General features: G+C 41.9%; 1 protein-coding gene across 5 annotated transcripts in view; it reads left to right on the top strand.

Annotated features, from left to right (window-relative positions):
• Positions 1-26,169, top strand: part of SEMA5B (semaphorin 5B) — a 269,780-nt gene that overhangs the window by 128,597 nt on the left and 115,014 nt on the right. For all 5 annotated transcript variants that reach the window (XM_039700342.1, XM_039700334.1, XM_039700351.1 and 2 more), the window contains exons 3-4: positions 6,303-6,508; positions 21,481-21,580. In XM_039700342.1, the coding sequence (XP_039556276.1) occupies positions 6,355-6,508; positions 21,481-21,580 (254 nt within the window). In that variant the 5' untranslated portion in view covers positions 6,303-6,354. The remainder of the gene's footprint in view (positions 1-6,302; positions 6,509-21,480; positions 21,581-26,169) is intronic.

Here is a 26,169-nt window from a genome sequence, read left to right as displayed (position 1 = left end):
CAAAGCCTCTCGTGTCTTTATATTAAGTGCAGCCAGTAAAAAAAAAAGATCTAGAGCTCTCTGGAGAGCCTCTTGAAGCACTTGGGGACACACTCAATGTGTGGTCAGGTTAGCACTACTCAGAAGCAAGTCTGAGTGTCAGCAGAGCAGGTGTTTATTTATGCCTACTGGATTTGGCAGGAGCCCAGAGGTACAGTATATTTTATGTTGTTACACAGACTTTTATTGTTGAATCAGCTTTATTTAATGGAAGCCCGCTATAATAGGGTCTTGTTTTGGAGGGCTTCCTCTACAGGTGAGGAAACAGTTCTGTTACCAGGATGTTGTGGCAGTGGACTGCACTACTAAGGCCCAGTAACCAAGTGTTGGCTGATGGTTTACTGAGGGCCCACACCAGTCCATAGAGAAGTGGCCTGACAATAACTAATTCATTTTGTGCTAAGCCATTATTAAGAGTTTTGTCTCTGTTACCTGTTCTGAATGAAAATATCCCATTGCATTTTGTGGGCTTGGTTTCGGACCTTGACCAGTCCTGGGTGGCTTTGATCAGCAATCAGAAAGAGCCCTAGAAATAAAGTACCCCCAAGTACACTGTCAATTTTTTGTGGAATGTAGTCCTAAGAACATCAAAGTATAGACTATTACTATTCAGCTCCACTACAGGCTTCACAACCAAAGAGTATATTAGGAAAAACTTATTTCTCCCTTGCAAAGAGTTACCTGAATTATTTATACAGATCTAGATAACAGAAGGGTTTCAATGAATTGACCTGGATTGCAAAATCTTGATTGTTTTATTCCTGATACAAAACCTACTACAATACTGCCAGTGGTGTCCTGCAGACTCTGTGGGGCAGGAGCTGTGAGAGGGGTCAGCATGAAGCTCAAGTTTCTGCTCTGCCACAAGACAGCATATTGCCTGCACAGACTTGAGATGCACCCTGCTGCTGAATTGCAGGGGGGTTTGAAGATAACCCTTGGATTTATGTATGAAAATGTGGGTTTGTCTTCCTGGGGTGTTGTGAGAGTGAGTTCAGCGTGAAAGTCATAGATGTTGTTGCAGTTGAGGCCATGGGAAACCCTGAACACACAAGCCTGGTGACAGCCAGAGCAAGACCTTTGGCATATAAACTGCCATGAAATCCAAAGTGAGCTCACTAAATCTTCTGAAGACTGTAGGGTGATTAAATTAAAGCAAAACAAGGTCTCTTCACAGATTCTCATCTCAGCCAGAGTTTGACCATTTCCATAGATTTTCCTTGCAAAGTAAGTGAGAGAAGCTCAGTATCCACAAGTCCAGTCTAACAGTGCATATCAGATTTGACCTCTGGACATGCAAGTGCAGCATGGCATGTTCTGTCTGTAAGACAGATCCATGGGCACAACTGAGGGCTGAGGGTGTGCATGTGGCATGGGGCAGAGGGAAAAGCTGTGCTTTTTCTTCGATAGTGTGGAACGGCCCTTGGAGCCTGTTGGGTGGGATGGATTCCAGCTGGAGAGGGAGGGAAGCGTGAGGAACATCAGATGAATAAAGAACCATAGTTTTGTTGGTCTTGGAGCTCTGTTTTCTAGGGCAGAGCTGCCTGTGCCAGCGTGTCATAGCCACATTTCTGAGCTGTCTTTCTTTACAATGTTTATATTTATTTCCCTTATTCTTCCAGTACTTTTTGAATACTTTAATGTCCACATCTTTCCATTGCACCTCTTCCCTCTGCTATCCCAGTCTAATAAAACCATAACTGTGGCAATCACAAAAGATCCTGAACAGAAGAATTAAAGCTTTTGCAGGAGGTTCCTTTTTTAGTCTTTTTTAAAGGCATGTCTTTCCTTTAAAATGAAAGATGAAGCATTTTCTTTTATCCTTTAACTTTACTGTCACATTTTATTAAGTCAAAATGATAGTTACAGTCAGAGGAAAGCAGGATATGAATTCCTGGTACAGCCATTTTTAAAGTGCGCTTTGTTTTAAAGCCCTGAAGATTGATTGAAGGTATTTTTCTTTTAGACACAAAGCTTTAGTCAAAAGGGGCCTGATCTGAGTTACCCTCTGTAAATCAGGATTAGTTCCTGTGAAATCAATGGAGTTGCAATGATACAATATGGGGTGAGTTGGAATAGACTCATACCTTGACAATAAATAAGGGAAGGACTGTGGGTGATCCCCTGAGCGCTGCCCTTGCGCCGGGGTGAAGCCACGAGGCAAAGCAGAATTATACCCTGTCCCTCTCGGGCTGCCATGGAATGTCCTGGCTGGGAGGTGGGCAGGCAGAGCGGGTTTGTGCTGACACGGGCACCAAGGTTGCAAATCTCAGCTTTGGAGATGCTCTGGGTGTGCAGACCTCCTGCCTTTCCCAGATGGAGCAGCGCTTTGCACATCCCCTGCTGCTGCCACTACAGGCAGGGAGGGCCATGACTGAGAAAGCCTGATTTAAGAGACAAGAGGATGGTGGCAGAAGTGGTGCTCTGTAAAATACCTGACTGTGGTGCAAATGTCACCAAAGCCAGTGTAGCCTGAATTTACTGACCTTTTTGTGTCAGAGGGCTGTAGGGATTCACTGGGTTGAGTAGAAAAGGGGAGGAAGATGCCCTATCATTGGCCCTTGGGGCTTTGCAGAGGCTCAGGGGACAGGCTTTCATGAGGGACAGGACAGATAAACTTGTACAGATAATATTTTTGGACATTTTTATCTCTTTTTAATGTGTCTGCATTGGGCCAGGGAGAAGAATAGCTAAGGTGGTAAAGATGCATCAAGATGAGCAAATAAAGAATTGAAATGATGTGTCCTGTCTGAGATTTCAGTTTAACCAGGGATTTGAGCTCTTGTCTCTCATCTGCACTGAAACCTTGACAACTGATTTCTTGAGCCCTAAGCCATTCTGAGCAGACAGTCTAATAAGAACAGCTCTTTTTATAGCATTTAGCTGTATCTAAATGGCTTCAGGCCAGGACAAGTTCCAGCACTGCAAAGCACCACTACTCTGGGCTGTGCTTGGGACGTGCAGCATTTTAGCAGTCTGGATAGGGACTGGCCCTAAGCACTGATCATACTTCAGGCTTCACAGTGAAAACCTGCACCTTGGGCAAAATGGGAGGTTTGGGTTTGGCCACCTCCAGTAAAATTAAAACATTTCATTCATAACTGCTGGACTCTCCCAGGCAGTTACGAGCTTGCTTTTGGCATACCGCTGACCTGTGCTTGCACATGGCACTGCTTCATATTAGGAGTGTGGGGTTCTCTTTGGAAATAAATTTGCAGCAGCTGGGAATTACTAAGTTAGAGTCTTAAAATACTGAGAAAAAGTGAACAAGGAAGCCTGGAAAAGGACAGGTTGAAGGACTAAGATTTTTCAGTGTTATCCACTGTTTCAATATTGTTCAGCTCTAGGGCTCTGACTTCTGTTGCCCTTGATCAAGCTGGTATTTACCCACTGACTCTGACTCCAATGAGACACCAGCTCAGGGCTGCACATGACACTGATTTTCCTCAACTTTCCAGCTCACAAATGCTCCACACATTTGATGAATGCAATTGGATGTAGGAGGTAGAGAACACAGTGAAGGATATGAGTTTTTTATAATGTTCCTTTTTCACCTTGGTTTGGTCATTTATTACTTTCCACTTCAAGTTCGAAGCCATTACTTTCATGCACACTTTGGATTTCCCCATGACAATAAGGAAAAGAAGATGGAACTTTACCCCAAATACTGGTTACAGCTTTCTAAGGAACACTGAAGTCTCTTGGACTGTGGTAAAATCTCCCAGGGAAAGTGGCAGAAATCCAGATACTTGGCACATTTTACAACTAGTCCAGACAAAACACTAGTAAATGTACTCTGCTTTGGCACAGAATAGGCTGTGGGATGTTATGAAGCTTCCCTGTATGCAACTTTTTATCATTTCATGACCATAATGAGTGTGAAACTTGAATTTACTCATCTGCTGATTGTACACCACATAGGGCTGTAGAGGAGCATAGGACCCTATAATGTGTCTTTGTTTTAAGATTTTTTTTCACCTAGCTTGAGATCATTGTTTGGATGATTAGTACATGAAAATGGTCATATTGGCTCAGACTAGAAGTCTGTCTAGTGTAGGACCTTCTTTCTAGGATTAGCCAGTAATGGCTGCACTGGGAGTAGTAGAGCGTGCATAAAGTGAGATTTCTATGACTGTCTTTTCCAGTTTCCAGCAAGGATATCTGACAGTGAAAAAGTAATTTTTGCCTTTTGTGCTTTTCCCACAACAACCATCTCCTATCTAAGGAAAGTTTGGCTTTGACTTTAAGTGTATCCGAAAGCTATACAAAATGCATCACCCTGGCCTTCACATCTCTGTGCTGTGTTTCATTTCTGGATCCTTACTGGAAAAAAAGGATAATTTAATCCAGTGCCTGAAAATATAATGTGAAGCTTTATCATCAATAATTTTTATTACAGTGTGGCTCATTCAACATGTCCATCTTGTGAGGTGCCACAGTACTCAGTGGTGTAGACCCTGCAGTATGCTTGTGCTTAAAGCTGTGCTGGCCTTAGCTTTAAATGATTTCACATCTCTTCCTTCTGCCAGTCCCATTTCTTAATTTAACATTATATTTGCTGTGTTTTTCAAAACAGTCACCCGCCGTAATAAAGTGCTGTAGAACCTCTTTTGGAGAGCTGGAAAGGGATTTTATATATCACTGCATAAAATCTGCATGTATATGGGGATGGAAAAAATGTGAAATGTTGTAATGTCTCACTCACACTGGTTGGGGAACCAAGTCCCAAGAACTACCCTGAGCCCTGAATGCCAGTGCTATTTTCAGTAAGAGGTTTGGAGCTGCTGCTGAGGATGTGCAGAATGGATGCACTGACAACTCATCTTTATGCATGTTTAAAATCACAGAGAAAGACGGTTAAGAATAAAACACAGGATCCATTTTTCAAACCAACTGTCTCCCATTTCTGGTGTAAGCAGTCCCTTATTGCTCTTGTGATGCCTGAAGACCTTTAAAAGTTTCTTCCAACTCCTTGATGTCACAATATTGTCCTCTATATTGGAGTTTGCTCCCTGCCACAATCCTGTCTTTGTGCATCAGTGCCTCATGTTACCTGCCATCAGCCTGCCCATTTCAGGTCACTGAAAGTGTTTTAGAGACTCCAAAAAAAAGACAGAGGTATCAGACACTGCAGGTGTTGACTGTTGCACTAACTTGATGAATGCCATCTGTAGGAATTGAAAATCTCATAATGTGTGAATTTGATCAGAATTAGCTTTATCACTAGTTAAGATTTAAAGGTAGGAGACTCTGTTTGTTTGAAAACACATGCTTGCAGTAATTGAACAAAGTTGCATAGGAAAATATACTATGCACATCAATAAGATTAAATTTGGCAATGCAGATTTTCTTAAGCTGCAGCATCATCTTGGGGAGCTTGTGGCATGGGCTAATTAATCCTTCATCCTGTGCCTCAGGCCTGGTAGGCCTGGGGGAATTTTTAGAGCTGTGCCTTTACTGCTACTATTGTTAAAAATGCTCACGTAGAAAACGCATGACTTTCCTCTCTCCTCACCTGACAGAATGCTCCTCCTATTTAGCTGTGCCTCAGCTCTTGTGACTGGGAGCTATAGAATCCCATAATAATGAAGGCAATCGACTCACTTCTCACCATTCTCCCCTTTAGATTATTTTAACTTTTATGTTACCTCAATTAGCACTTTCCTGGCAAGACCTTTATACTGGCTTGTTTTGTTTCAAGGCTTTTAAAGCAGCAGTGGTCAGATGTATAAATCACATGTTAGAACAGAGTTTTCATGGTGACTGATGTTCGCCTTTCCTTAGCAATCTCTAGAATTTAGCATGGAATTGACTATGGACACATTTTGAAATTGAGGAGGCAGGTGTCCACACTGGGGGAAACATTTACATCTGGGATATTTGAAATTTCATGTTGTCAGTGCCAGCCATTGCACACCAGGTGCTTCATAAGACACACACCCCAAGGGTACACAGAGATAGGTGTTTAGGGAACTGTGCACTTCCCTGCTTTATGGTTGTAAATTGTGATTTTTTTTTTCCCTGTGTTTGTTTTTTGTTTGTTTGTTTGTTGTTTTTTGGGTTTTTTTTGTTTGTTTGTTTTTGTTATTTGTGTTTGGTTTGGCTTTTTTGTGCTGTTTGCGGAATACTACCTTACATACTTATGCACAAATGGGGTTTGTAGAAAAGGAGAAGTCCACCCTTCTTCATGTTACATGTTCTGGATAAACATTTACCTTTCTGAAAGTGGAACCTTTCTGAAAGTGGAATTGTTTGTATTTCAGGTATCCTCCGTGGGCCTATCTTGGAAGCTAGATCTGCAGCTGCCCTTCAGTCATGATTGTTTCAAGATTAAAGGCCATTTCCCTGTCATTGCCAAGCCTTTTTCTTCTTGCTTTTCATCTCTCAGCATCACAGAATGTACCTGAATACACTGAAGCTGAACATCAGCAATGTGTTAGGAAAGAACACCCCACAATTTCTTTTGAAGGTAAGAGCTTCTATTCCTGTTCCAGATTCCAATTGGATGATCCATTTAGGTTTAGTCTGTGCTGTTTTTCCTTACAACTCTGATCCACAGGCCAGGGGAAGTGGCCTGACAAATCATTTTGCCTTTGATGCTTTACAGTGTTTTAATTCTGAGGTTTCACAGCAGTCACTTAATCCAGGCCGTTTTGGGACTACTGGTCTAAGAATCTCAATTTTCTACTCTGTTATAGGCTCCGTGTAATCTTGTGCCATGCTGAAACTGTGTTTCAGTTTCCTTTTCTCTAACTGGTTTCAGTAATGCCTCACCTGGCTTCCTGGAGCCAGACACTTAATAAGTGAAATATGATAGAGAATTTAGACATGCTTGAATGCAAGACAAAATGAGTTGATTTAAAATTGCAGGGAGTGGCTGAGCCTTTGTTTATAGCATTCCTGGTTTGGTTTGGTTATGTATTTGTCACCTGGTCTAGTAGTTTTTCTGTCCTTCATCTGGGCATTTAACTTGAATGTGAGAGGGGGCCTTTGTGTTGCAATGGCCAATTCTTTTCCTGTTCTTTTAAAGCCTGGGATTTCTCTTTTCCTTATCTACTCAGATTTTCCATGAACTTATATGTCATGTACTCCTCAATTGTTGCCTGGATAATCTGTCCACTTATCCGCACAACAGCTAGATCTTTATATTGGTACCACTATTATTTGAGAATTCACTCCAGACTAGTGTGTTCAACTCAGTGTGCCAGCATCAGCAGCTGCTGCTTCTCCTTGCTAAAAATGGTTTCCTCCGAAATGTTGGAATATCGATTTTGGTTCCCATTTAAGACTTTGCAATGCATCTCCAGTTACAGTCTTTGCTAAAGGCAATTGAGTACCTTGCAATGTGTCTCTAGTTAAGTTCTTTGCTAAAGGCAATTCAGTTGTGGTTTTGTGACCTTTGAGATAGGGTTTCCAGGAAGAAAGTAGTCAAAGGCTTCCTTGCTGACCTTTCAGGGTTCTTCCAGAGAGCTTTACTATTCTTCACAGAGGAGGAAACTCTTGTCTCTTAATTTGGAAAGTTCAAGAGATTTCTTGTCTGTTTTCCATTATCCATGCCTTAAAGGTTTAAGCAGATTAAAATAAATTAGCAGAATCTTTTAGCCTACATGATACAGCACTGGCTCTAACCTTGGTCTGGTAAATAAACCTTTGTTTTAATTTGCTAAATATATCTAACCATCTGTTTTAACGGGAGGGCCAAAAGGAGAAGCCCTTGCTGTTAAAAACAGTGAAATTCAATTCAGTAAATAAAAAAATAATGAGAATATTATAGGTACAGAAAAGAGAAAGAGTGTTGCTCTCTCTATTAACCAGGAGCACCAAACTTTGAGTTTAGAGAGGATGTGTCTGTGCAATCCTGCACTGAGGTAAATAATTCTGCAGGGAATATTAAAAGCCCCAGTTCCTGAAGTTGAGGAATTAGTGGGCATTTCTTGGCACTCAATATGAGCGCTACTCTGCAGAATTGATGGCTGTGTAAACACACTCATAATCTGCCAGTTTGCTTTGTTTTAATAAGGCATGAATATTTCACAGAAAAAAAAATCTGTCCTCTCCTTTCACTGTTCTTGTTCCCTTCCTTTTTTCAATGATAGAGAGCAAAAATTGGTGAGTTAATTAGAACCTGACAATTGTGTAGAAGAAAGATTGAAATTGCAGATGCATCAAGACAATAACCCAGATTACAATTTGATATTCTTAAACCCAAGTTAGATTCAGAGTTATGTTTTTTCACAGCACCTGTTTCCTTGTGATTGTCCATGATACGGTTTAATCTTGTATTTTCTGCTGCAAAGCTCAGCTGGAAAATACACTGCAGGAATTAAATTAAAGGCACCTTTTGTCCACTGCACATAACATCTGGTGAAGAGGGCTCACATGTGCAAAACCACATCTCAGTTCATAATCTGATTTCTCTTAAAGCTATACCCTGATGCCAGCACGTGCAGGTTTAGGCTACAGTGGTAGACAAGTAGGGGAATCTAAATTTTATGTGGTGTTCCCAGATTGCTCTGAGGATTTCTCTGCTTAACAGTGTGCCTCAGGGGCTTTCTGTGGCTCTCCAGATGCATCGACTCGTGAATCACAACCTGGTACACAATGGGAGAGTGTAATGACTGAAAGAGTGACCCCAGCAGAGCCCTCCTGATGCTCCTGCTGCCGGGGGAAAGGATTATGTTACACCAGCAATTTTCTGTGGATGGGCCACAATAATAATAAGGCCTCTGACCATTCAGTCATACAGGGTACATTAATTTACTGCCAGAATGAATAGGCCAACAAAACAGTTTATGTTACAAAGGGGTTCAATAACTTATTTTTCACAGCCTTGCTAACCAGGCTTCCCATCAGCAGACAAATGGGATGCCATACCATGTTTTGTGTTCTCTAGTCTTCAGTTCCCACTTTGCTTGTGCTCAGTTTCTTTTTATTATACTTTACTCCTAGATTATATTCATAACATCTGATTGGATAATATCCTTGTTGTAGAAAAATCCAAGTAAAACTTCTTTCTGTATATTTTCCCCTTATTTCCTGAGAAATTTTGTATTTTTATGTTCTTATTGTATCTCATCCACACTAGCCAATCATCTGTTTGATAGGCTTTGTATCTCTTGTGTTCTCTAGTCTCCAGTTCCCACTTTGCTTGTGCTCAGTCTCTTTTTATTATACTTTACCCCTAGATTATATTCTTAACAGTTGATTGGATAATATCCTTGTTGTAGAAAAATCCAAGTAAAACTTCTTTCTGTATATTTTCCCCTTATTTCCTGAGAAATTTTGTATTTTTATGTTCTTATTGTATCTCATCCACACTAGCCAATCATCTGTTTGATTTGCTTTGTACCACTTTGTCTTGCTATGAGAGTGGGTAATATAGATATAACCCAGTACATGTCCTACTCATTTAAGCAGAAAGGAGATTACATATATTAAATGCTTTTACTTTAGCTGTGTTCAGACCTGAAGAAATGCCTGTTTACAGACTCCATTCCCAAATTTATTTGGGCCATTACATATGACATAGAGAAAATGGCCTAGACAACTCAAGGGGCATACATTCTGGTTCTAGATATACATTAAATGCTAAAGATAACATTTGCTCTGCCAGCAGAGATGTGGGCTTTGTTTGGGGAGGGGCCATGAGCTGAATGGTTTATCCTCACAACCTGCGTGGAGATCCTGAGGGACACAACAGGAATTTTGTGCTGCAAGCATTGTCCTGTGTGTTTGCACAGTACCAAACTATCACAACGGTGCCCCAGTTTCCCTGGGGCTTATAAATGGTGCTCATTGTACAGTTCACCAGCAATAACAACATACCCAGTTTGGGCTTTTCATAATTAGATTGTTCTACTCTGTGCTTATAGGAAATCCAGTTAAAGTTTGATTTCCCTTGTTAGATCAATAAGAAAATTATCTTCTACTTCCCAGGAGGCTGTTTCTGGTGTCTTACTACCTATTTGACTGTTAGTGAGTAGCTACATTAGGGATGTTGCATGCTTGTTTGTTTTTCAGTGAGTTGAGAATTTAGTGAAACAAGTCAAGTGTATTCTTAGTGCGTCCCTTTTTATTTATACATGCATGTACACATGCTTCCAAGTCCCATTCACAAAACAGTTTGTCATCCCAGCACAGCTCCCCTGTGGTCCACCCTGGTAAGGCAAACACCAGAGAATTTGTTTCTACTTCTTGTCAATCATGTTCACATTCTCATTTTTTCTGTATGGGCTTTACTGCTGATAGATCAGTGCCTGCATTTGCAATTGGGCTGTGCCTGTGTCCTACTGTCCTGGTTGCCAGCTGCATACTTCATTATTGTACAGCCTTTTCTTGGATATAAAGCACCTTTGCTATTCCTTAAAGACATTTGGAGCTCCTTTGTAATGTGCCTTTTGGGAAAACCAGAAACATCTTCCATGTCAATACTATATAAGGTTTGTTATTTCAAGAGCCACAGCCATGAGGGACGTGCACTCATGTTTGTAATGGCTGCAGTGTTTGGCTTCATCTTGTTTACCAAGTGCTTAAAACTCTGCAAACTCATCTGTGTTACGTGAATCATTTGGATGTTCACAACTTCACTGGAAATGAGTTGCAGACAGGTTTCCACTTGCAGTTCCTTCCATTATTTATTTCTCATTATTTTCATGCATTAAATCAGTATGCTCAGGAAAAAGTATGGTAACTTCATAGTTTTTTCTCTGGTCTGTCTCTCAGGACATTTTCCCCTGGGTCATGGCAGTTAGGATAAGCTGGAAGAACATAATTTCTCCCTGCTTTAATAATTGCAGCTTGTCTTCATCCATAAAAACACTTCAACTGATCCCATGTTGAGGCACAGGAGAGAGGAGGACTTGGTTAAATAGCTTACATCTCCTCAGGACTGCAAATCTCAGCTTTGCAGACTGTATCATCATGGCCAGTGTGAGTTCTCAATGTGTGGCATGTGATACATTGTCTAATCCTCAATCTCTCCTAGATGCATACAAGTTGCTCTGTCTGTTGCCTCAGGTTTTCAAAGTGATTTAGCTTGGGAGTGTTTAAATCTGGGGGTTTACTTCAGACTGTCTGTAATTATTACCTCCTACCAGATAAATGTGATTCAGGTGACTTGAATGTATCTTGGTATGCATTTTCTCAATATTTTATTTCTTTAAACAACATTTTCTTGAAATGTGTCCAGCTTCAAACACTGAAACCTATGGGGTGCAGCTAAATGTTCTCTTGTATTGAAAGCAAAAGCTATTTTAACTTTGTGGGCTGAAGGATAATAAGGTATGATTTATTTGTGTAGAAAGTTCTTGACATTTCACCATACACTCCCACTATTGTTGAATTGGTCACTAGTACATTATTCCCTTTACTGTATACTGATGGGAAAAAAGCACATTAGCATTCATCAATTCCAAAGGCCAGCTGGGAAAGCCCCATAGGAAATTCTGGTCAAGATATACACTTTTCTTGAGCAAGTGAGATTTTGACAATCCAAAACAAAATTTTAGTTAAAGACAGATGAAGATTGTGAGGTGAAGTATTAGAGCTGCATGTAAGCATTAAGGGAAGGCACAATACATTATGGGAGAATTGTCTTCTAGCTCATAGCCTTGCTGCTCTTGGTTCTCCATGCAGGGAGTCCAAACATTAACTAATGATGGAGTCTCGACTGGAAACTGGTGGTATCCTTTGGGTGCTTCAGAATATTTGACCTTCAGTGCATTTCAGCATGGATTTTGTTTCCATTAAGCAAGGCTTGCAGCAATTTTCCTTTTAATCTTGAAAAACAGAACTGTGGCAAATGGAAACTAGATCTTTCTTCTTTAGATTTGATTTATAATCGGTTTGAAAATTATGACTGATAAAGCCATAAATATACAGAAGTTATGGAAATAATTGCTCTCAGGCAAAACTTAAGAAAATTACACCCAACCACTCTCAATATATTTTTTATTCCAAAATAATAATTGTAATAGTAATTATGCTAGTTCTTTAAGACTTCCTCATTAATGATGTCCAAAGCACTTCACAAATAATAGCAATGAGATTTGATTGAAAAAATTACTCAGTGTGCTGTTTCTTGGGACCTCAGGAAGAAAGGGAGGGTTGGAAAAATGCTCTTCATTCACAAAATGCTTTGGATAGAATGAATCCTGAGGAGCCAGAGAGAAAAGGAAGACTTTGCAGTGAAGATTCAGGAAGTGAAGTGATCAAGTAACTTATGGAAGTGAGGGAAGGTAAAACTTTAAAGAGGTACAACAGCTCATGTGAAGGAGCGGCCTGTGACCATGAACGGTGTGGTGATGAGAGGGAGGCATCCTCAGCAGCAGGACTGAGTGAGGCAGACTCACAGTGTGGAGGAACAGGCTCTCAGGTCACCATTCTGCATGGACCAAGGCCATGGAAAACTCATGTGAGCAACAGAGTAGCTGATTGATATTTTCCAGAGGTACCACTGGTGTAACTGGGGCTAACAGCAGCATGTGCGTGGTCCTGTCTTTGGCACAGGGGCTGGATCTAGGACATAGAGATGGGCAGCCTTTTTTTTGGATCTCGGGCACACATCAGAGAAAGGGAACAGGGTGGAAATCTAAAGTGGTTCAGTGCAAACAAAGACATCCCTTGGAGAGTCCTCGTTTTCAATTTCAAATCTTACTTAATATAGTTCCCTAACTGAACAAGTTTGTGATACAGCAGTGGTACAGCAGACCTCATTTATTTAGCACATCTGCTTCTGGTGAGTGTTAACGTAGCACATTCTCCTAAAACCTTCCATTCAAGGATGGCGTTATGCTTTGATGAAGTTCACTTTAGTACTAGCAATCTCATAAGAAATGTTCTTGTTTTATCATACAGGGTTCAGCGATAGTCTCAGCTCAGTCAGGTTCTGAATATGTACTTTTCTTGAAGTCAGTGGGGTTGTTTATTATAAGCCAGTTTCTAATTTAAAGCACTGATTCTTATGAGAACAGCCTAATTTCAAAACTCTTTCAGGAATTTACAGCCTATGCTCTCCTTCCTTGCTCTAACTGCCTCATGGTGGGAGTTTTGTCTGCAGAAGACAGGAGTCCTCGATCTGTGCATTAAACTGGGCATCTCCAGTTCAGTCTTTGGTTAGCCAGCAAAGAGGATCACCTTCTGCTTCTGATGTTCACCACAATCAGACACTTCTGCTTTGGCAGATCTGGTTACCTGCAGGAAAAATTCAAGGAGAGTTTAGCCCTGCTTTCTCTTTTCTCACTAGTGAAAATGGTTGTCCTGAGCACCACCTCTGCTGGCTCAAGTGGCTGGTTTAGACATGTAACTGTAAGGATAGTGAAAAAAATTTGCCTCCAAGTGTGGAGGAGACAGACTGAAGGATCCTTGAATGATGACAAAGGGGTGTTGGTTTGGGTTTTTTTTCCCCCAATCAGATTGCAGTGGTTGTAGAGGCCAGCATGCAGCTTGCTTTCTTGTCTGAAGAGAGGGATTATACTGATCAGAATGTCATAGGAAGCTGCAAGTGATGCATGAACACTCACTTTATCTTTCTCAGTGAGGGAGATTGTGTGACAGCTGCAGAGCTTGTCTCAGTAAACAACAGATCACAATACTGAAGCACTCTGCAACATCCTCAGGAGAGCAAGAAGTCTTTGGGTTTGCTCACAGTGGGGCTGTGTGTGGCACTGCTCAGCCAAGTTTCACCAGCTGGTGGTGGGGCACAGGGCTGTGGCCACATGGCACTGTGCAGTGCTCTGTGGGCCTGCAGGGAAGGTTCTTGAGGAGGGGAGGAAGTGTCAGGGTGGTATTTGTCCCAGCTGACAGCCAGCCGAGGAAAGCCAAATCTATTCTTTCCATAAAGTCCTGTGCTATGTAGACACATGCCTTTGATCCTGTAAATCTCTGGCAGGACAAATGGACATGCTTATATCTCATGGACACACATCCATATCCACCACTCTGCAGCACTGTGGCATCCCCTCTTCCTCTTTATTGGCTATGGCCAAGGAGAACCTGATATGGTGTGTTTCAGTCACCATCCCTGGAGGTATTTGACAGAAGAGTAGATGTGGCCCTTAGGGATGTAGTTAGGTGGTGGACGTGGCACTGCTCAGTTAATGAACTTGATGGCTGGACTTGATGATCTTAGAGGCCTTTTTCCAACCTAAATGATTTTATGTTAGTTGGGGATTAAGGTCTTGGTGGGCTTGAGCTGTAGGAGCCATGTTGAAGAGGGATGAACCTCTCTCCAGTTACAGGACTTCTTTTCCAATCCCCAGCCTGAGGCCTGGGGATTTACCAAGGGAAGGTCTCCCAGCTCCTGGAAGTCTCCCAGCTTTGCCCAGGTCAGGTCTGTATGGAACTTCTGCCCACTCTTCACCATGTGCAAATTAGGAACCCAAGGGAAACAGAGAGGGATGAGACTGACCTCTCTGTTGGAACAGAACGGCTGCATACTGTAGAAAAGTGCCAAATTGGGAATGTGAATTCAGTCATTCAAAATCCTTCCTTGAGGCGGCCCCAGGACAACTTACCAGCATACTGTCCCATACTGGAACTGAGCACTAGTTCATGCTTATTATTTAGTGTTTCCTTTATCTGGGATTGAATCCCTGGGTTCTTCCTCATATATTGGTGTGTTTTGCCAGCTGTTCCATATTAATAATAAAAAAGGTAAATAAACAAGCTGTTATAATTGTACTTTTGCAAAAAATTGGGTTTGGACTAAGTTCTTTATTCTTCATATTGAAACAATTTAGCAATATTTGCTTTGAAGAAACTATGAAAATTTAGGAAACAAAGTAAAAATGCTTGGTATGCAATATGCAATACTTAGTGCCTCCTGTACATCACATGCATTATTGATAATTGCGCCTTGATACACCAGCCAGTATCCCTAAACCTATTTAACAATTGAAACCACTGAGACATTAAATAGTTTCATGATTTGCTCAAGACAGAGAACTCCTGTGTCAGTGCTATTGGGCTCTTGGGACCATGCCTACATCTCTAGCTGTCATTTCTCTCTTGGGGTGGAAGGAGCTCAGCAAAATCAGTTCAGAGAGAAGCTGTAGACATTAAGGGAAGAAGCATAAAATCATCCAGATCTTTAAATGTTACTATGTTTATTGTGATTCCTATGGCTCTGTGGAGGCAAGTCTTTGGTTTGGAGACTTTTTCCCTTCAGGATGATAAAAAGCAGAGCCTTTTCTTCAGTGCTGTTCTATTCCTTGGTAGCTGAGGGATAGGACTATTCCTTCTTTTACAAGACCAAGAGAAAAAGTCTTATTCTTTATTTTTCCCATCATCTCCTATCCACATATTCTGGGACAGTTTGGAGAGGGGCATTAGCAACTCTTGCTTCTCGGATCTCATGGAAAAGAAATGGCTCACTGCAAGCTGCTATCACAGTGACTCACAGGCCACTCATGGGTTAGATCATTGCTCTTTCATTTGAGAAGGGGCTTTGTAGTTGGTCAAGACAGGAAAAATTGTTTGAGTGGGCAGGGAATTAGGTAGAAACATATCTAGAAGGTGAAGACTGCTAGGAAAGAAAGCAGGAATGGGAGGAGAGGTGAATATGGGGTCAGAAGGGTAAACTGAATGAAACCATGAAACTGAGACAGCTGTAAGAACATGTGAGTTGGGTTTAGGTATTGAAGGGAGAGAGAAGGAAACTGCTGGTTTGGCCCGTTTTGTAGGAGGGCATGTATTCTGTCAACCGCCTTCTAAATCCTCAGAGCTGGGAGTGGAGGTCAGAGATTTGAGAAGACAATGACACTGGAAATTGCAGCAGTTTGGATGAGGACATATTTAATGTACAATTAAAGATTTTGATGGATCAGGTTGAAAGAAAGAAAGAAAAGAAAGAAAGAAAGAAAGAAAGAAAGAAAGAAAGAAAGAAAGAAAGAAAGAAAGAAAGAAAGAAAGAAAGAAAGAAAGAAAGAAAGAAAGAATACCAGCAATGAGGTGGAGGTGGTGATGGGAAGACAAGACAGCAGGGTGATATCTATGTGTAGGAGGACTTCTGGGGTAAAGCCAGATTAAGTTTTGAGTTTTTGGCCTCATAAGTAAAGTTGAGCTCTGAGTGCTGACACATTTGTTTGCTCAGCTCTCCCTGTGCAGCAAAAGATTTCTCCCTCCCCTGATAAATTTGCTAAATTGTGGAGTGGTTTTGCATAGTGAAGGCTACTCTTAAAACTCAGCATGGTGTGCGAGTAAAAGTTGATGTTCAAAGTCTATTGCACTAACCTGTGGTGTGACCTACAACTGAGAGCTAAAATTTAAAATGAGCTGATATTAAAATATGATGCATGGTCAGTCCAATAAAGATAATGCTGTAATTTCATTGTAACGTCTATGCATTCTTGGAAATGTCCACACTTGCTGCATTTGAGACGACAGGTGATAGCATGGCTGGGTAATCATTAGTTTTCTCGGCTTTGGTTACAGCCTTGTTTTTACCTTGTCTCTGATGGGTCTGGTCAGGGACCCACACACAATGGAAACTGTGGCCTCAGTCTTAGCAGGCAAATGTCTACTTCATGGAAAAGCTCTGAATACTGAGGATAATTGAAGCAGAGGATGGTCTGAGATGCTAGGTCTGATTCTGAAAAGGGGACATTTCATCAGTCTGTACCTAGAAGAGAGCCTGAGGTCTTTCCTTGTTTTACAACATGATTTGCATCTTTTGGTCATGGTTCAAATCCAATACTGAGAGTCTTCCAGCCTAGTGGGTGGTCTGAAATAAAACTGAGTGGTTTAATCACTATACATCATCTGCCCTGTGCCAAGGCTGAAGCAAACCAAAAGGGGATATTGTACAAGTTATGGGAGTCACGGCTGTCATCTGAGCCTTGCCAGCAGTGCTCCAATACTCACACACAGTAATTAAGCATGTCCTGAACTAGTAAGCTGAGTTAAGAGAACTTAGAAGAGACCATGCTGAGGCAGTAAGGGAAGCATTCTATGTGTGATCAAGTTAGCACTGCACAAAAGTAGGTCTGAGTATCTGCAGAACAGGTACTTCTTTATTGCATTGAGTCTGACAGGTCCAAAGTGCTGTGTATGCTCTACTTCATTGCAAAACTTTTACTATTGAATCAGGCTGTTTTACAGAGCCTTACATAAGGTGTGGGATTCAGGTTATCTTTTCTGGAATGGGGACCCTCTGAATTTATCTCTCATAAGGTCTTTTTATGATCTCTTTGAAGCTTTTCTGTGTAGTCCTAGGATAGGAGCATGGTTAGTCTATGCTCGTGGGTATACCCTCATTTCACACAAAGAATCCTTGGTCCTGTTCAGTTTCATTTCTTTTGCTTTGAACAGGAAATCCTTGCTGAGTATTATTTTGCAAGAGCTGTTGTTGAATAGCACTGTGGGTAGCCATGCTCCATGCACCTACAATGGCTTTGCAATTTCAAGGCATGGGCATTTAACCTGTCTGCTCTTGTGTGATGTGTGCTGGACACTCGAAGCTGTTACAGCCTGCTGGGGATGGGAGCGACAAAGGCTTAAGTGAGATGAAGCAGTGAATGCTGTCCTTCAGACAGGGAAGCCTTAGCTCAGTCTTTGCGTATTTCATTCCTCCAAAACACACAGGGTAAGGTGAGGTGGGGAGCAGTTGCTTTTGAGGAGATGAAGACTCAAGTATTACCAGCTTTACCATATCTTTAGAAGGTGATCCAAAAACTATCAAACTCGGCGGAAAACTGCCAGTGATTTGCAAAGCTTCTGGATCAGGCTTTTAAACTCAGCTCCTGCAAATTGGCTTACTGTCCTTTGTGCAGCTGAGTAATCCTGGTCCCAGCCCTGTGCTCTCAGGAACTCAGAGCAGATCAGTGCTGGAGGCTGGGGACCACCCTCTGAAATGGCAGAGGGTCTGTTTTCACCTTGCTTTAGGCTTGCACAATAGCTGAGCACTGCTGTGCCTGCAGACTTACATTTCCTTCAAAATTTTGTCTTCTTTGCAGCTGGATACCTGAGCCACCTTGAGCTGTAGAGGGACTCACAGAGCTTTAGAGGTTCTGAATCAGATATCTGGAGAGGGATGGTGTTGGAAACTATTAAACTTTTGTTCATTGGTTTTCATGTGGAGGAAGTGAGAGCACGGATCTTTAACCCCCTGGAAATGATTAGATACGAGAAGCACAAAGGAGGCCTTGATGAACATTTTGCCCCTAAGCCATGTGGTTCCAAGTTTTCAGTCTCCTGCTGCTGACATGCAAAGCCAGAGCCTTGGTTTTTAATTTTTCATACTGTTTTTAAACAGATACTTTTGCAAATGTAAACATACCCCAGCACTGAAGGTTTCCAGCCAAATTAAAGAGTCAGCACTGGAAAAATCAACCTTCAGAAGAAGGTCAAATACAAGCAATCTCTGGCGTTCATTGGGTCCATATGTGTAAACTTCAGCTAATATGGGGTGGACCTAGGGCAGCATTTACCTTGAAGTACTGAGTTGGTTTCAGAGTGAAGCTGAAAATGTTTTTAGGGATGCCTGTGGTCTGAGCAGTAGGTTTGAATGTGTTGAATGAAAAAAGACCCATGTCCTGATTCTTGGTTGCAGTTGCATTCCCTCTTAACAGGAAGAAAAAAGTTTGGGAAGGAAAATGTGCCATTTGGCATTAATTCTGATGACTTGCATTTATACATTGTTATGTGGGACCATGCTGGGTTTAATAATCTCCAACTACATGCCTATAAAAGCTTAATTTTGCTATGAGGATGCATGCCTTTCAGCCTTTAATTTAATAACTGGGAAGGGTTTCTTTATAAGTTGTACCACCTGCAGTACTAATAGAAATCAAGACACTGCCTGTTATTTCTTGGGCTTGATTGACATTTGAGCCAACTTGGAAAGATTCAAGCAAACTACTGCCTTTAATTTTTAAAAAATTATTTTTACCTGTAGTTTGTCAGAGCTTGCCATTAAAAGGAAGCACTGATGAGTGTGCCTCTCTGAAGTGATGAGCTTTTGCTTGGAGCAGCAGATGAAGAAATATTCTTCCTGCCACTGCACTCTAATAGTGGGTTAGTTAGTAGGAAAGAGTCAGTAAAAGAGGAGGTAAAATGACAAGAGAAATTATGGCCTAAAAGCAGGATCCTTAAAAGGTATCATCATTATATAGCAATTCTCTAGTCCTACCCCCATCACCAAGAAAAATGCCAGAAGATCTGCAGCACGTCAGCCAGCTAACCTGCCTGAAAGGTGTTATTGTTGCTGGTTCTGCTGCTTGGCTCAGAAATGTCTCTGCAGCTAAAGAGCTACAGAAAAAGAAGTCAGAGTCCCATTAGGAGAATGCCAGAGGTGAAACTGCAGTGCCTCCCTGGTGCTAGTACATCATTAAGGGTCCCAGAGGAGTGTAGGAGGATGCTTGAAGGTTAGAGGAGTTATTCCTTAACTCATGCCTTTTCATTGAAGAGCAGAGGAGGTACACGTGTTGTGTGTGGTTACACAGTGTGACAGGAATGCTGAGAAGGGCTGAAACCCTCCAGCCCCAGCAGCAGAGTTTTATTATTGTGAGGATGGAGGTGTCACTGTCGGAGGGGCCCTGCCAGTGTCCAGTTAAGCAGGGCAGGGGGTCAGGCCAGATGGTGTCCAGCTCTGTGGGAGCTGTTTTGAGACATGGTGTTTGGGACAGAGGCTGAGGCTCCATGACAAGGTCCTGCTTTGGAAAGAGAGGCAGGCCGTGTAGACTTCAGGGACTTTTTATATGTGCTTTCCTAAGGTTTCGATAATCTAAGGGCTTGATTAAGGTTCATCTATCCCTGAAGGGAGAAAGGACTTGAAATTGCTCAACAAATATCCCTACATCAAAGGTTTCAAACCATTGCACACCTGTAATTCTGTGAAGCATGCCAAGACACCACAGGCCTTGGTGAGATTCCTCATCAGCATTGTCCTCTCGCCCCTGTGGAAAGGGAAATTAATGCCTGCAACAAAGTGTTTGAACCTGACTACCTTCAGTGAGGCTTCTCAATTCATCTTTGGGGATATAAAATGACAGTGGAACATGTTTTTTCAGACCGCTTTTGAACTGGTCTGAACTGCATCATTATTGTTATGAGTCATCAGGTCATTGGCCTGTGTAGTGGTATCCTGTTGGCATGAGACCAGAAGATACTACCTACCATGCTGAGCCTCCTGGATCTACAACAACCAGTCCTTGAATGAGGCAGGGCTACTTGTCAACAGGTCACAAAGGGATTACAGTCATACTGATTTGGTCTCATCTGTGCCTTGCCCCCTGAGGTATTTGGTGTTCTCCATGTATTTTACAGCCAGAGTAGTTAACAAAATAAATTCTCAAGAGAAGTCCTCACAGGAAAGCTGGATGACTTTCTGAAAGACATATTTAAATCTATCCCCAGTTATTTTGTGCAATTAAGGTGTAAGGTGAGAAATAAAAATTCTGCCATCTGTAATATACACAAAGTTGATGGTGGTATTGAATGATGGGATGCTGTGAATGGCCTAGCCTCATGCCTGAGGGTACCCTAAAAATAGTAATTCACCTTTTTTCTTTTAAAACTGGAGTAGGGTGGTTTTTTGGTTTTTTTTTGTTTTGTTTTGGTTTGGTTTTTTGTGGGGTTGTTTTTGTTTGTTTGGTTTTTTGGGGGTTTTTTTGGGTTTTTTTGTTCTTTGTTTTTTTTACAACAGGACTTCCCACCCTAGATTGCTCAGCTGATGTTAACAGATGTAACATCTGGAAGAGCTTTGTCTCTTCGACCAAAGCACAGCCAGATCTATTGCTTTGCATTTAACCTGTGTGATTGCATTTTGGACAGTTGCCTAGATGGGCAAGTCCAAAGCAGCTGATAAAGCCAGTCTCAAGCCTTTGCAATTGCTCAGCCACAAAGATGCTGTGATGACACCCAACATCCCACCATTTAAAAATTAAGGAAGGATTTAGTTGATAGGTTAAATGCTAGGTAAAATGAAGCATAGAAGATAACCTAAGACCTGAAAGAGAAGGCAAAATCTGTCATTGAAGCAGCCAGGTCCTGAGTGCAGATCACTAGTATTCTCTAACTTGGCTCTTCATCAGGTGGCACAACCTTCTCTTTCTGGCAGGCAGCAGTTTCCCTTTGATTAGCACAGAAGGCAAGGCTGGGGAAGTGTTATGGCAGGCAGCCTCATCCCTTTACACCACTTAATCCTGACACTGAAGATGTTTCCTCAGTTTTAACTTAGTAAAATTGAGCTGCTGTTTGTCTCTGAAACCAATACTGACACTCCGTCATGGATGTGAAAATAACTGCTGAGACGGCCTTGTGTTTATGTGTGGGTTTTTTGTACATTCTGCTGAGAATCAGAATAAATAGAAACCCTTTAAAGAGGTTATTAATTAGCCTTCCCCTGACAGATAACTCAGTAGGAAATCCATTAGTAAATGTCTGGGTGAACTCACTGCTTCTGGAGCAGCTTTACTGTTTTCTGCTTTCTCGTTTCCATTGCAGATCTGAAGCCCTGGGTGTCGAATTTCACCTATCCAGGTGTGCATGACTTTTCTCAGCTTGCACTGGATGCCAACAGGAACCAGCTCATTGTGGGAGCAAGGTAAAGATAATCTTTTGATGAGTCTAGGGTTGCTGCTCAAGCTCCTTCCCTTCAGGTTCTGGCTTCAGAGGAGAGTGTGTATCCAGCTTATGTGGCCAGTTTCCCCCTCGGAAAGAAAGCTATAATTTATGTAGGGGGATTTAGACATCCAGTATAATTGCAAAGAAGAGAAAATTACTAGAATTAAAAAGGAAAAAAAAAAAGATGCTATCAAAATGACTGGTTAATGAAGCAGAATGCTGGCATCTCACTCAGTATTGTGAATGTTAGAAGAGCTACAGTAAATCATTCTGCATCATCCCTCTGCCAGCACAGAATTTGACTTTATGGTTTATTTGCCATGGCAAGACTTTCACTCAGAAGGAGGCTCACCTACACACCTTTAAGTAAGTGATAGAGCCAAGGCAAGTGGTTGCTTTCTTCTCTGTTAGAATCCACTTCAGAATCTCTTAGCTTCATCTGGCTGATGTAGTCAGATCCTCACCCAATGTGTTCTGGTGCAACTCTTTCTTCTGGCCTGTTGTATATAATTATCATATATTTTCCTTTATTTTTAAATATTATTTTTATTTAAGATGTCACAAGAGGAGGGGGAAAACACAAAAGATAAGCATAGGCAAGGTCTTACAAATTTAGAGCTGCATTTGTAATGGGGAAAAGAGCTATGCTTCACTGAAATAATATATGTCAGAAGTGCTTCAGTCACGAGTCCTAACAACAACTATTTTTTATTGCATAATAAACAGACAAGCCAAGCCAAAAAAAAAATACTAAGCATGGGCTAACAAATCAGTTAAAGTATAACTCTTAGAACGTTGTGGTATCAGTCTCTGCTCTTAACAAAAATGGAGGGAGAGTGCTTCCTTCCCAGTGTATTCAGCAGTAGAGGACAGGGACATGAGGAACAGAGGTGGAAGAACTCATGGTAAGAGCAAGAGAAAAGAGCAAGATATGTAGCAAAAGGAGAGTTTTATGCTTCACAGAAACAAGTGAGGTGTGATTTAATATACATTTTCTGCAGCTATATGTGCAGTAAATAATAACACTTACCTTCCTGTAGCTGTTCAAACTGCCAGAGGCCCTCCTGCTTTTCATACAGAAACATTTTACTTTTCAAGCTGAGGCTTTACTTGTGCTGGGATCTTTAACCAGAAATTATTAATATTTATTACTTCAGAACAGCATTGCTTTGGGGATGGCTGTGAACAGTGCCTTCTGCCAGGCATTGCTCAGGCACGGTGCTCTGAGGAATTTGTGGTTTACATAATTGGGCTGCACGGCAGGTTTCCCCCATGCAGTCCCTCACCCCTCCTCAAACCCCACAGCACGTCCTGAAGGGACTCTCTGCTTCCCTGAGAGTCTGTACGAGTGTGGTTAGACAGGGGTACAACATCATCACAAACAGGGGAGTGACAGCAAAGCTGGCTTCCCGGTGGAGCCACACTATATTGCAGGGTACAGCCTCTTGAGGAAGCTGTGACAAGTATTTATAGAATTTGCTTGGAAAGTCAGTTTTCATGAAGCACTACCCACCTGACTGGGAGACTGAAAGTTTCAGTGGTGCTGCATGGCTGTGCTGAGCAGTGCAGGGTACATTTAATGAAGATGTCATTTTCCGGGTTTGGTGTGGTTTTTTTTTTTTTGTTTGTTTTTTTGTTTTGGGTTGGGTTGGGTTGGGGTTTTTTTTTTTTTTTTGTTGGATACACATGCTTGGTGTGGAGAAAGTGGGGAGTGCTGAACACATTTCCTCATCTCAACTCCACCCCGTGGAAGGTGATGGGGAGAGATTCTTGAAAATGGGGTGTGGATGGTGTCCTTGCTGCTCTGTGGCTCTGGGTGCACTGAGCTCCTGTTGGAGCTGTGCCTGGAGAAATGGGAAGGGGAAGTTAAGCCTTTTCTGTTCCCTCCTTCCCTGATAAATCCACACCTTGTTCTGGACTATTTTTAGGGGTGATTTTTTGAGTCATTAGTTGCTCGTGCACCATCTGCTTGAATTTGCAAATGAAACAATACCTCAAAGAGATAGGAGCTGTCTCTATCCATCTTTGCAGGATGTAATTTATGAAACCTAAATTTAAATGTTAACCATGTTTAAATGTGCTGCTGTAGATCATATTAGTAGTAATGCCAGCTATTCTGGGGTTGTGGAAGGAGTTTGGGATCAGAGTGGTGTTTATAAGTACTCCCACTTCTCAATTTCCTGGTTAACATAATTCTCTTAGATGATAGAGTTATAAATTATTTCAGACTGCTTCTGTCTGTCTCTATTTAAAAGCAGTATGACCTCACCACAGCATGTCTTTGGCTTAGTTCGTCCTGTGTTTCAAAGCTTCATAGAAAATACTTCCTAGAAAACCCGGGGGTTCACAAGAGTTTTTGGTTTCAGGAATTGGACACAGCGTGACTGAAACTGTAAGAGGTATTGAGGGCATGCCATGCAGACAGGGAGCTGGAATAACATGAGACTTGGATTTCCAAGCTTTATCCTTATCTAAGAGCCCTCCTTAAATGACTGGCGCTGTCTGAGAGTAAACCAGAGGAGTTTGATAACTCCACTGCACCAAACACCTGCCAAGTTAAAAACCCAGAAACAAAAGAATTAGTTTCAAAAGCCCACCATGGTTTCTAAGCAACGTATTTACTTGTCACATCATTTGTAAAATCCAAACGCTTGAGAGAAAGGATATGAATAGTTTAGAACATTGTAAATCTACACTACCCATATTATGAGTCACATTTCATTAAGTATAAAAACACACATTTCAAAAATTCATAACCTTCATTTTGACTCACAGTTTGCATGTTTTGTTTTTGTTTTGGATATAGTGTTAGTGTTTTAATGTACTGTTTTTCTGCTGTGAATGAGTGATTGTTTTGAAATATTTGCTGCTTTTTTCAGCTCCTGAGCACAAGCAATCGCCATTTGAGCTTACTTTAATGGGAGGAAAAACTATAATCTAGACCTCATTTTTAGTGAGAAAGAAATAGAAAATATGGTCACAATGATTTCACCTGTCTGTTGGAGAAGCAGTGCTCTGCTGTGTCACCTGTGCTGTAGGCAGGGTGCCCAGGCCCCAGGGAGTGTGAGTTTTGTGGAGGAGGGATATGGTATAGCTGTGACATTCCACCTCCTCAAGGAGCCTTACTCCTTGAGACTGTCTCATTGCTGGCTGGGCACAGACAGAAGCCAATAAAGAAGTGAAAGACCCTGCTTGGAAGCCAGACAAAAATCATACTTCACAGGAGCTCTCTGGTGAGGACAACATAAAAGGTGTGAAGGAAGGTGGTTGAGACACCATGTGACAATCTGGCACAGCAGCAAGCTGAAGGGAAACAGCTTGAACAACAGGAGGATGGCACCCAAACAAATGACTGTACAGAGAGTGGCTGGGAAGTCCTAAGGGAAACATTTGACTTTTCCCAGAAGGAAACTACAGGGGTGTGAGCTCAGGGCCATAGCCTGATGAGGCTGCGGATGCGAGAGGCATGGCTACAAGGGTCAGCCATTCACAGTGAGTGGAGGTATTACTGAGGAAAACCAGCCAGAAAGCATCATGGCCAGAAGCCCTCACTGTTCTGCCTGTCAGCTCCATCAGGAGATGGGAAAGGATCATCCCCCATGGCTGTCACACAGGGAAATGCAGCTCAGGAGCCCTTTGTCACAACTGGCTGTTACCAAGAAGAGCCCAGAGGTAGAGAGTAGGGAGCAAAAACTGCATCAGGGATTCAGAACTGACGTGTAAAGTGCACATCATTATGGACTGCCAGACTTCTCAGCAATACATGTAAAACTACTTAGCTGCAGGAGATGCAAGTCTTGATGCTGAACAGGGGTGATTTTCACACTTGATTTAGAGCTGATCTGAATGTGTCTGTTACTGCCAAGTAGATAGGTGCAAGGGAGGAGACATCACAGAGTCATAGAAAGGCTTGGGTTGGTAGGGACCTTAAAGATCATCTAGTTCCAGCCTTCCCACCATGGACAAATATGGCACCCACTAGATCAGGTTTCTCAGGGCCCCACTAAACCTGGCCTGGAACACTTCCAGGTATGGAGCATCAATATGGTTAGTTTGGGGAGCAGGGAAGGTGCTGTATGAATTTTCAAGTGTTGTTTTAGGGGAAGCAGCCTGGGCACACCCTTTTCTGACTATTATGCATCTGGCTGTATAAAAGCATTAAAAAATGTCTGGATCATGCAGGCTTAGGAGCTGAAGGCTGTGTAGAATGACTGATGTCCCAAAAGAGTTCCTTCAAGTTGCAGCTTGCAGAAATATGGCAAATTGTAAATATATTCTAGGACCCTCAGCCAGAAGGTTTGGCACCCTGAGTTTATTGAAAGTCTCTGGTGTATGATTGATTAGTCTGTCAGGCACCAGGTTACATGCAGATTTGTGGCCGAACATAGGCCCTTTCCTGCCTGTTTGGCAGAACGCTCCAGAGCACAGCAGTAAAATGTTCAAAACCTGTGCTTGTCAGAAAATATCACTCTTACCCTTGGGCACATTCAATCCTGTCCACATCTGGGCTGCCACTAAACCCTTAAGTCTCCATAGATAATGTCTGGGCAAAAAATATTTTGCAAACCA

This window comes from Passer montanus, unplaced genomic scaffold (assembly GCF_014805655.1).
Source record: "Passer montanus isolate IOZ18808 unplaced genomic scaffold, ASM1480565v1 scaffold1, whole genome shotgun sequence".
Lineage (NCBI taxonomy): Eukaryota > Metazoa > Chordata > Aves > Passeriformes > Passeridae > Passer > Passer montanus.
This window is presented reverse-complemented; position numbering and strand designations above follow the sequence as displayed.